Source organism: Anas acuta, chromosome 8 (assembly GCF_963932015.1).
Source record: "Anas acuta chromosome 8, bAnaAcu1.1, whole genome shotgun sequence".
Lineage (NCBI taxonomy): Eukaryota > Metazoa > Chordata > Aves > Anseriformes > Anatidae > Anas > Anas acuta.
This window is the reverse complement of record NC_088986.1, coordinates 26,646,795-26,659,031: the sequence shown is the minus strand read 5'-3', so window position 1 is coordinate 26,659,031 and position 12,237 is coordinate 26,646,795. Positions and strand designations below refer to the sequence as shown.

The window sequence follows — 12,237 nt, the reverse complement described above, 5'->3', positions numbered from 1 at the left end:
CTTTTGCATAAGAACTCTTCTGTCATTTCAGATGCCTGTGTTCCTTCAACTCAATTTAAAGGTAAAAACAGGAACGTCCTTAAAACTAACCCTGAGTTACACATAACCTAACTGAATGATCCAAACCTCATTTATCAATATAATGGTAATGAGTGTGAAATAGAGCCTAATAACTTGGAAGCCCACCTGTGCTGGGCCCAACACAGATCAGAAGTTTATTAGCTGAGAAAGGTTTGGGAAAATAGAAACTTAGGTGCCTCCAGGCTCTCAGATTTAGGCTCTGTTGAGCCCTTCTGGCCAAAATCAATCCTTATTAACTTGCTAAATAGTTCCTTTCTTTATATTCAGGATACTCCACTCTAATTTTTACCATCTTGGCTTTTTTTTTTTTTTTTTTTGTGCGCTTTCTCCACTTCCCTGCTTTGGTTGTGATGCCACAATGCATTGAACACATCTGGGTGTGAGCTTATTCTACTTTTAAGATTTTGCAACAGTAAATTTGGGCTTCTGATGTTCTTAATTCACTTTGATACTAATTATACACAAAATTGCTAAAGTAACTCAAAAGGCTTTCACTGAGATTTTCTTCTGCCAAATCAGTAGCAATTCCACCCCCAAAGCCTTCAATAGTGCAGTATATAGAAATCTGCTTACCAACCCTCATTAAGAAAGTTTTATAAAAGAATAAATGCAAAAAAGTAAAAGCAGACCAAATTCTTCTTGGACCCAGCTTCAGCCTATACAGCAACTGGGCTTTCTAGGGAACTAAACGCAATTCCTATTGCAGTTTCTCTTCTGTGTGAAGCCCAAAGTCAAAATCTTAACATAAAGCCATTCGATGCAAAGTAAACAGAAATGGAGCAAATAGTTATTATACCTGTTATCTTTTTATACAATTCCTGTGATAGTAATAGATACATATTTCTCACATCAGAATGTTTTATCAAAATGTCAATCAGATTTACCTGATTTGGATTTTAGTTTTGAACAACCTAAGGTTGACCTGTTTTGAGATGTGTGTGCCATCTTCTGGTAATATGGCCACATGCAACTTAAAAAATCTACTCTTCATAAACTTATTTTCAGCATCCTGATTCCAGACATCATAATTGACCTTGGTCGGTTTCATGCTACAAGTTTAAATGTGACATAGTGAAGGCCTAATAACAGAACCATCAAGCTGATAAACAGAGAGCTGTGCACAATGAATTGTGTGAGAGGGCTTAACTGCTCCTGAAAAGACTATTAACTCAATCCTTTAAAGAAGACTTTAATTAAAACTGATTTAAGCCAGTGGAAACCTGGAAAGCTGGCACACAAAATGATAGAGCTTATTTCACTAAAAGGTAGCAGCCTCAATTAAAATGTATATATTCCAAATAGGTCTTCTGGATATGATATGTAATAGAGTCTTCAGTTTCAGTATGCATACATGTAATAAGGAACACTGAACAGATATGGCCAAACATCTGTCATTTGACATTAGATTTTTGCGCAGGAAAGGCATAAGCAAGAATATAAGACCTGATACTTGCCCAAACTATCATTAAAAAACAAACAAATAAAAAACAACAACAACACCTCTACCCTTTTACAAAGAAGAAAGGTAGAATTCATCGAGCCCTTAAAAACTAGATTACTATTTGTGTCCCTCAGCTCAGTCCACCAAATATTCACCTCATCCATTTTTCAAATAGAGCTATGAAGACTTAGGGGTACGACGTTTGCAGAAGACAAGTGTGTACTTGTATACACTCTTGGCTGTTCACAAGACATCCCTGTAATGAGATGCTACCTGAATACAGCACTCAAAGCACCTATCATTCCAAATCTGACAGATCCTCTCCCCACTCTGTTTTCCTCACTTTCAATTGACCATGCTACAAAGCACACTGAAGTAATGTTTCAAGAAGAGACTACACGAGAAGAAGCTCCGTGGTACAAAACCCTAACTACGCTAAACCATACAGTGAACTGTGGGGATTTTCTAATAGCAAACCAGTGCTACCATGCCCACTCTCAAACAGCTATGCTTACTTTGTAACGTAGAGAGTATGGCAAGTTCATTTTCAAAAGTGAAACCATTCCCAATATTGTATTCAAGATTAATTTTAATTAATTCTAATAAGTACTTCTAACTAGTATATTACTTTTAATAATCCATGTCTATTTTTTGTGGGAGAACAATCTCCCAAAAAGGAAAGTTAAAGTAAGCTTAATTAAAAAAATATATATAAAAAATTAGACAGAACATGGTAAGTAATTCCCTTTTCCTTGAAACACAGCCTGCTATAGACTACATACCACTTCTCAATTCCAAGAATTACAGCTGCCTTTTCCTTTTATGCCTAGTCTCTCACCTGGACCAACTTTAAACAAACTCAAAAAAAATGTAAGGTAGAATGCAACGATCGGATATGGTTTAGTGGGGACTGTTGGCGTTAGGTCAGAGGTTGGACTCGATGATCTTGAGGTCTCTTCCAACCTAGAAATTCTGTGATTCTGTGATTCTGTGATCCTCTCTAAGAAACAATCACGGCTTACACATTTTTTTTTTTTTCAGAAAACTGTAAAAATCCTGTTTCACAAATATCAATCAGTTCCAATAGTACTAGCTTATTCCAGGCTGCCAATGATACTGTGAAAGATAAATGCAGCCTTTTGGTTAATTAATGAAAATGCAGATACTTTTTCATAACTGGGTCCAGGTTGGCATTCACAATGACAGGGTTTTCATTTTTTCAAAAACACAACAGTCAAAGATAGCAGTTCCAAATTGCTGAAATTCAGCTTCTGGAAAGTTGCGAGATGCATATTATTTTCCCAACCAGCCGTTAACAAGAGACTGGATAAAGACATAGGACTAAATCCCCCTTTTTTGTCACCTTAAATTCAACATCCTGGTACTTTCTCTGATTGTTGAATTTACTGACCTTTAAACTGGAATGTCACAGACATCTACTAGAATAACATTTGTTTTTTACCAGGGCTGGGCACACGCTCATCTTGAACAAGGCATTCATAAATTTTGTTCTATTAAAAACAAAAAACAACCTTGCCCCAAATCTATGTCTGACACTATTATTCAGCATGACAATGTAGTTCTGTGTTATCAACCGCCCTTGAAGCTAGCAAAATATTACCAAGAGTCTAGTCATGATAGCTTCAACATCATAACGGCAAACACACAATTTTGCTTCATGAAATTAATTCTTTTTTAGCACCTGATACTCCACCTCAAAATCCCAAGTGTGATTATGAATCTTTGTCAGAACGGATACACAACTGGGTTTAAGTTTAAGAATGATTTTGTGGTTATAGTTACCATACAAAACATACCATTCTATAGCTACTAAAGTCAATACTTTCATTACTTTAATTTAACTTTAAATGAGAAATCTGTGATCTAATTCTCTTCGTTTTCATGGTCAGTATCGAGCACCACAGCAGAACCATCGCTGCTCAGTGTGACCTTGCCAGTAATAAGCTCGCGCAACTTCTCAAAGGTACCACAAAGTTGATTCACTTTAGGAAAAGAAAATATTTTCCTTAGAGGTATATAAACCACACTTCCATTGGTAAGTGGCTCCATGCTTTTTTCAACAGCCAGTGTTTCAAGTTCTTCTGAAAAACAGTTCACTGAACGTTGGAGTTGCAATTTTCTCTCAGTAGGATCATCATTATAGTCCTCCTGTTCTGACACTAAATGGTCCAGCAGACTTCGTTTAATGGCATGTGCTGTGAACATAACTTCACTGACCACTGCACTCTGCAGGTACTTCTCATCTTTAAGACTTGGATACACTGCTCTGAAGACCTTTACAACATGCAGGAACATACAAAACACTTATTACCACAGATTCTGATTTTAAACACACACTTGTCAAAAAGCTTCTAAAATGCAAACCACTTTGATTCAGTCCTGTTTCATTTTTGGACTTTAAACATTTTCAGGTACTGAAAAACTGGACAATATGACTTGATTTTATATATTAGAACTACAGTGGTGATTAGAAAAGGTAATAAATTAAAAAATAAAAATCAGGCTTTAATCTACAAGTTGTACTTTTAAATCAGGCCAGGTAAAGCCCTGCAATTATTTAATTCTTTTTAATCATTCTCTTCACAAATTACTGATCACGAGGCTCTGGTGACAATTCCATGGCTACATAGGTTCTAAATTGATCTAGAAACTAGGACTGCAAATACGCCTTTTATTCTGTTTTCAGAGCAAACCATTACAAGTTTCTCTCAGATGCGGAGAATGCTAAAAAACATTGTGACATCAAAAATCAGTGAACATGTTTTATGTGCTATGCTGAGCTATACTCCAAGAAGTTAAAGAAATCTGGTAGAAAACCTCATTCCCACTAGCTTACTAGTAACTGCCTTATACCAAAACACTACCAAACACTGCCACTGAAGTTGGAGTATATAACAATTTCTCATTACTTTCTGATGAGATCTTGAACTGTTGATTTATTCCCACAAAATGGTTATGTAACTACATAGAAATGTTGGATCTACACCAGTCCTAAGAGCACAGCAAGGGAACACAGAAGTGTGTCACTGAAACCAATGTCCCTCAGTCACAAAGAACTACACGTATCTAATCATAAAACAATCAGTCCAAAAAGGTCTTTTGTTGGTTTTGCTGTTTTGTTTGTTTTCTGAAAAACAGGTATACACAAACCTTTACCACAAAGCTTCAAACCATTTAGTCCTAAAAACAACAACAACAAAAAAAAAGAAAGATTTCCTGTGTACCACTAGAGAACAGGGTACTTCGCAAGATCCTATGACTTTGCAAAAAGCCTGAACCAGTTACCCGAAAACCCTAAAGCTAGGGTGTAAGAAACACTAGACAGTAAGGCCAACCACAGAAAACAGCTCTTGTCAATGCAATTTCAGGAAAACGCCTTAAGTAGTATATTTGACAAGGTTATGCAGTTCTTCAAGACTTTAGAAATACTTCTCCATGCTTTTTATTTTGTACGAATGTATAACAGTCTGTATCAGTGCCAACACACTTAATGGCCTTATGATAAAGTAAAAAGTGATTAGAGGAAAATTATAGTGTCAGAGTATACCTGTAAAAATGGAGAATTTTCATTCTAAGGATAACAGTCTGGTGAAACAAGAATAATTATCCATATTGCTATTTAGCAAAAAATTGAGAGGTTAAAGGCCTTCATACAATTAGAAACACAAGTCATAGACTCTGAGTTTTTAGAGGTGATTGGTTTGTGTTAATTGGTGCTAAGACCAGACAGCAACAGTAGACTATAGCAAGAACAGCGTCACCAGCAGGTCATAGAAAGTTTTATTCTATATTCATCTTCCTAAAGGAAAAAAAGAATACTTACTGTTTTGTAAGCTGCTTCAGTGGGTTTCTTAGACTGCGCTGGTTCACTGGTTTGAGGATATTTTTTAACAAACACGGCTATTTGGGTACAAAACCCAACATCCTCCATTCCTGTTGGTGGGTTCCCTACACCAGTAAATTCCACTGAGTAACCATAGCGTTTAGCAGCATCTAAAGCCCTAAAAGAAAACATGTTTTGATCATAATAAATATTCATCTTTAATGCGATAAAGATGCATTCCCTCAGATGCGAGGATACATGCCCGAAGATAAGCACTATAAAGGCTTCTGCTGGATCAGAGCCATAACCGTATTCCTACCAGTCTGAATCATTTAGTATCACAAACTTAGGCAACCAAAACTTACTGCTGTATCTTAGTTCAACCCTCTCCTGGTTGCGTGTTTTGCATCAAGTCTTTCGTTGTGCCAGAATCCACTAAACCATCATTAACTTTATTTAAATCATTCTTCTATTGTAATTATTATTTCATAAATCTGCTCGTGTTCTATTACAGAAAGGCCCAGGGTGACTGAGTGCCTTGATTACACACCGTACATAGTGAGCACAATCCTTCTGTTTCCATGAAGCTTTTCTACAGCAGGGTATTACTATGTGAAAGGGCTTATTTAGTACTTTACACTTGAAACACATTAAGTGTAACAGTAATGTATGACAAAATTTAAATATTTTTTTGCAGAGCAGTTACAGTAAAAGCAAGCCAACTCATCATAAAACACAACACCCACAGAGCATACTTAACTATTTACAACAGCCAAGAAACATTTCACCAAATCAGTAGGCGTCAAACTCTGAGAGCAAACCACATATACAAACCCCTCTGAATCTATATTCCTCTTTCACATTACTTAGCACTCAAAACTGTCTGCATATGGTTAGTAAACTCACCAACTTTGAAATTGTGCTCGGTCCCATTCAAATTTGTGGTCTTGATGCCTGAAAACTGTCACTCCTGGAAGCAAGGGGTTAAATTCAGAATTTGGAGTACTGATAACCACCATGGTTGGAGCCATGAAACCAAACACCACTTCAGGAAACTTCTCTAGCTCTGATTCTTCCAGGTGCTCTATCCTGCAAGCATACATTTACATATGTCCTTTAAAAAGGCCCTACTGCATTTTAATTTTCTTAGCCAATCAAATTCAAATTGTGGCATCTCCTTTTGCCACAATGAGCTAGCACCACTTGAATTTCTTGGTGTAATTAATTTTAAGCACAACTTAGAAGATGCCACATTTTGCTACTCCTCTATTTGAGAGGTTTGATCAAGTCTTGTTTAGATTATGAATAAAATTCTTAAACCCTAATGAGTTTAGAAAAACACAGCATGTTGGCCTAATACTCACAATTCAATGCATGTCACCAAGTCAAAACCAAGCATGCAGGGATCTTCATGAGCAACTGAGCCGTGATGCAGTGTAACAGTTAGGGATCTTTCAGATGGCTGCAAATAATCAGCAGGAAGAGGATACAACCTGTGCCTATAAAAGCATTAAAAACACGATACTATACAAAGGCCCTTAGGACAAGATGAATTTTGCATGCAACTGTACTAGCAAATGCCCTACCTAGATACTTTGGAAATCTCCAAAAGGTTAAATATTTACAGAACAAAAACAACACAAAAGCATGTTTGATGACCATCTGCAATAGGACAGAAAGAGCAGAGGAATTAAGCCAGCAATTGTCCTTCAAGTTTACAAAAATTTTCACTATATTCAAAACACTTGCACAGAGAAGATACTGTAAATTCTGACAATAGCTCAACTCTAGAAACATGGTAAGTCTGTTTTAGACCTGCTTTACAGGATTGTGGGAGAAGTTACGAAGCAAGCATATTAATGTATTTTTTCAAATTTAAAAAAAAAAAAGTAAAAAGAAGTGAAAATAAAGTAAAATATATGTGCAAATTTAATTCTGAAAGACTGCATCAGAAAAAAATAAATTAAACTTAATAAAAGGTTTATTTCCTTCATTCTTGAGAAAGCAAATGACAAGATCAGCATCTAGATGATACATATTCATTGAAACCATATCAAGCTTTGAATTGAAAACACCTTTCAAGAGAAAAACTTCGGTGTTCCTCAGAAGTCTGCCCCATGCCTCAAGCATCATACAAACTTCAAGTTTTAGAGCTTTATAAGTCAAACACAAACCACTGAGCTAGCCTTCCCATTTCAAATGGGTGAACAAAAACGAAGGCACCACCACAGTGACCAGAAGTGTAATGTGCCCATTTCAAAAAGATCAGTTTTGCATACAATTATCTCATGTATGAGCATAAACTGAGTAACATCAGCTACACTCGAGGTATTTGTACCTTTCCAAATATTCTATTTCTCAGATGTACACCTCATGGCCACAGCCTTCTGCTGCACTAGGGGATGTTAAAGCCCAGCAATCCTCCCAGCAAATCTGACACAGCCTGCATCATAACCAATTAGCAATGGATAGCTCTCCATTTGCGAAGCTGGTATTTCCGCATTTGCCCTCATTTTGAAATGACTGACTATAAATTATGTATCTTGCCAGTAGGTCAAACCAATCATAAGCCTTAAAAAAACACAATGCAAAAGCTTACATTTTCTCTTTCATCACACTTGCACAGATATCTAGCCCAGCTAACACTTCAATGCAATTGTAGAATTTCAGCATCCAGAGAAGTGTACAGTCTGCACATCCTAAATCTGCCACCTGTAAATTAGATATTAGAAATACGGAGCACTTATACATTAAATAATTTGAGACTTTCATAAATAATTCTGTATTTATAATCAAAATATCATAATGATAAAACGTTTCACGATTCTAACTTCTAGCAGGCTAGACAAAGTTAAGAAAATGTTAAAAATAATATGAGGATCTTACAAGATGCTTAAAGTGGGTTGACCTTTTGTTATTACAGCTATAAACAAACGCATGTACATCATTCACTGACTCCAGAGAATGCCTTCCACATGAAGACATAATATCATACTTTAGTGATTTGAGGGAGTAAGTATTAAAGCTGTAGGCTCACCAGCCCCAGGATACCTTGGAGGAGGAACAGGAGTCATCAATCAGACTTTTAGGTGGAGAAAAGTTAGCCTTACATAATCCCACACTGTTAACGTCACTTCTCATCTGAAAGCATCTATGTCAATGATGATGTAAACCCAATAGTGTACGTGGACCTAAAAGCTTTAGAAAGTTTTTTAAAAAACAAAAACACTATGATGAGAGACACTTGAACTGAAGTCTTCAACATTAAATTACAACCAGAATGCTAACTACTCTCCAAGATAGGAAATGCTAAGGCATTTTTCTTGTTCATATTTCCCCTTTTCCCATCAACTAGCATTAATTATATTAATTCCTGATAAAATAAACAAACAAGATCATAAGATTTCTCTTAAAGCAGTTAAGTTTTAACAACTGCTCCTCCAGTACTGTTGCTTGCTACTTAGGTCACCGGATTATCTAGTCATTTCCCACCTTTCTGAAATACCTAATGTATTTTTTTTCAAATTTATAATGCAAAAAGACAAAGTACACCAACCTTCTTAGGTTTGTATTTTCCCACTAAATCTTTAACAAACTGGTACCGTTGTTTGTACAATGGTGGTGTGAATTTGATCATGCCAGTACACCGTTCTTCTTGAAAGTTCTCATCCATTGTATTTTGGTAAGTCTGAAATAATAATAAATATATTAAAAAAGATTTTCTTAAGTACTCTATAATGTCAAAATACAGAATTTGCTGTCTTCAGTGGCAACAAATTAACAATTAGGCAGGGGAAGGCCTGGTCCCTGTTGTGTTTACAGAATGACAAAAAAACAGGAATTAGCACAACTAGGCTGTAGCTGCCCCATCCACGTACAGTGATGGGAATAACCCTTTTATAAAGCAATCATATATTATACACATTTTTAAAAACGCGTGTTTCATAATTTATTGTTCTTCCCCATCCAGAACATGGCCATCCTCCATGGTGTTGGCACGACTACAACATCAAACGTTCCTTAACTTTTCCGTCAAGGACAGAAAAAATCAATTTCTCAGCCTCAGCACCTGCCGCCCTCCTGCCAGCACCTTGCCCTCCACTTTCTCCCCCACCGCCCACCTCCCACAAGCGGTCCCAGGGGCAGCAGGAGGGAGTGGAGAGGGGCCGGGGAAGCTCGTCTCTCAGTTACCTTAGAGGAGCAGTGCTGGCCTCTTGCTCATACTCACTTCTGGTGTGAGTAGCAGGTCTACAATTCTACAACTCCTTTTGTTACAACAGCTCAAGTGCTGACCAGAGCACAGGCAAGGCAGCCTGAGAGCGGGTAAGCCAAACAGAATGTGGATGGCAAACAGGCTTTAAATAAGTGCTGCACTAATACCAATCTAATCATATAGGAAGTTTACTTTAAAGGATATACAAAACCTGACCAATCATTTTTTGTAGGATTTTTCCTCCCAGCAGACTTAAGGACCCATACAGCCAAAGCTGGCCATACACAGAAACACTTGCCTGGACAGTAATCCCCATGAAATCCCTCTGATTAATCCAGTAAATTCATTTTACCCTTCAATTAGGTTTTGATTTTAGAAAACACACTGTAACAAGGACACATGAGCAAGATGTGATAGGTTGATACTCAGAATGTCTGATGAAAGCTCTGTGGTTTATAATGCATTTGCTCTTTTGGGCCGTTGAGTTACTATTTAGTCTTCAACCATCATTTAGTATCTCCGTTTCAATTGTACCATCTATATACTGCACATAATATTTTTCTACCTCAGAGAGAGATGATATAGTTCATTATTAGTTTTGTATTTCCTGGCTTAAATATTTTATAGATTCTGGTATCCTACAAAATCCTATTTATAGTAACACGTTAATTTGTACGATTTTCTAACAGTACTCCAAAATGTACTGCTGTTTGTCAATCCTTCAAAATTACCAGAAAATAAATTTCAGCAAAATTCTGTGGATTATTCTTATGGAATTAATTCTATTTGTACTACAAAGAGAGCAACAAATCGTGGTTATAAAGAAATGCATCTCACAGTAGAAATGCATTAATCAAGAAATCCTAAACTGCTGACATTTATTTAATGCTCTTGGGATGAGAAAAACAATGGTGTGGAGTTCCTGTACTTTCCCTTTGAAGTTGCAATACATATAATTAAATATGATAGCAAAAGAAAACTAATGCAGTGCCGCTGCCAGAAGACACTAGTCCACACTGACATTTGACAGGAAAATCCACGTATCAGTACTATTTAATCTATCACTCAAGAGCTAACAATCATTCCGCCCAAACCAAATTTAAGAATGTTTTATGACTAGGTATTACCGTCTTTCTTCTGAGCTTCAACTAACAGATCACGCCTGTTCCAGAAAAATTCTCAATTAATCTATGTGAACGAGAAGTGACTCTTACACACATCACCATCATCTTCCTTTTTTGTAATTATATGTAGTTCCTTACTCTTTGCAAGTCAAAATCACTTTCTTGTTGATTTTTTTTCCTTTGGCTCTGATTCTGTATGAAGACCAGCTGGGATGCCTGAGGGAAGAAAATCTAATTTGAAGCAAATGGATTATAGGTTCCAGCTAAACTTAAGCTTGCGGCATCACCACAAAAGAGGAACTGTGTAAGAATTACAAAAATGATAACTTTTACAGAGCAAGAACACTGAGTTTCTGGAACATACTAAATATTCCAAGAGGAAATATGAGAAAAAAAATAGAAATATGTGAATAAACAATTGTGGCAATATAAATGATAACAAATGCAAGCTGTCCTGAAGTGATTATGCAAGAAAAATGAAGGACATGCTCAAAGAGTCAAGGCTATGCTAAACAAACAAAAAAAAAACCCTCAACTTCAAAGTAAAGTTACTGCTCTAGCTGTCTGCAGAATAAGATTACTTTATTGCTATAAAGATTCTATTTCAGAATTTATTTTGTGATTAGTTCTTTTAATTTTGTAGATTAAGTGGATGTTTACTGCAGAAGCAATGATGATGATGACAGCAGAGTCGGAGCTCCAATTGTTGGAAATTAGATGTCATGGAAGTGCAGGCCGAAGGGCGGCTGGTGAAGTTATTCTTAGAAAATAGGAATGAAAAGCCTAGATAGCAGAGCAGGCAGTTTAGAGAAACTGTTAACTGCTGTGGTCCGATAATGCTATAGTATGAGCACTGCTCCAAGGTAGATTAAAAGACCGGAGTAATGAAGATGAGGTACTCTTTCTCAGGTCTTGAATCTTGAGCGTGTAATGAAGAGTGAAGGTAGTGTATTGCTACTTCCAGTGGTATTAATTTCCTGTTTTTTAAATTCAAAATCTCAATTGGTGTTAAATCACCCAAGTGTAGAGAGGTGATTTCCATGGATGCTTCCACAACTTCACCCTCCACTCATTTCCTGACAAGCTGAGAAACCTGGGTCTCGTGTCTGTGTGTACAACTGGGTTTGTTTTCTTCCACCATGCACAGTTTGCAGTAACTTTGGTGGAATTTCGGTTTTGTTGCAGCCATTTGGTGTTTACAGCGCCTTTACTACTCCTCTAAACCTTGCATTGTCTCCCTCTTGTTGATGAGGGAAAAATATTAAACCCAAATAATAGGTTTAATAGGTGGGGGGAGGGGGGGTTGCTTTTACAAGAGCATGCAATGAAAAAAACTGTGGGAAACTCGAGTAATAAGTTAAATACAACCTGAAAACGTAAGCTGAATTTGTCTCTCAGGTATCCCAGCCAAAACCGGCGCAGTTTGTTGTTCCCTGTTAGCAATTATCATAAAACCTATTATAAAAGCGGCCCGGGATTCCTAAGCGCAGCCCCTTTGCTCTCCGTGCCGTTTAACGGCCGTAACCGCCCCGCC

The 12,237-nt window shown here is 36.9% G+C and overlaps 1 protein-coding gene across 6 annotated transcripts; it reads right to left on the bottom strand.

The window, feature by feature from the left end:
* Positions 1-2,521: 2,521 nt before the first annotated feature.
* Positions 2,522-12,237, bottom strand: HENMT1 (HEN methyltransferase 1). 6 transcript variants are annotated; one of them, XM_068690287.1, is made up of 8 exons: positions 12,072-12,237; positions 10,842-10,919; positions 8,923-9,054; positions 7,966-8,078; positions 6,731-6,865; positions 6,273-6,455; positions 5,367-5,544; positions 2,522-3,817 (listed from the first exon to the last, which is right to left on the bottom strand). In XM_068690287.1, exons 3-8 carry the CDS (start codon positions 9,037-9,039, stop codon positions 3,407-3,409), a joined length of 1,137 nt encoding a protein of 378 aa, XP_068546388.1. In that variant the 5' UTR covers positions 9,040-9,054; positions 10,842-10,919; positions 12,072-12,237; the 3' UTR covers positions 2,522-3,406. The 6 variants fall into 6 exon arrangements, with proteins under 6 accessions (XP_068546388.1, XP_068546389.1, XP_068546390.1 ...); XM_068690288.1 differs by lacking the exon at positions 10,842-10,919 and having other exon boundaries at positions 12,072-12,236; XM_068690289.1 differs by lacking the exons at positions 10,842-10,919; positions 12,072-12,237 and adding an exon at positions 9,595-10,792.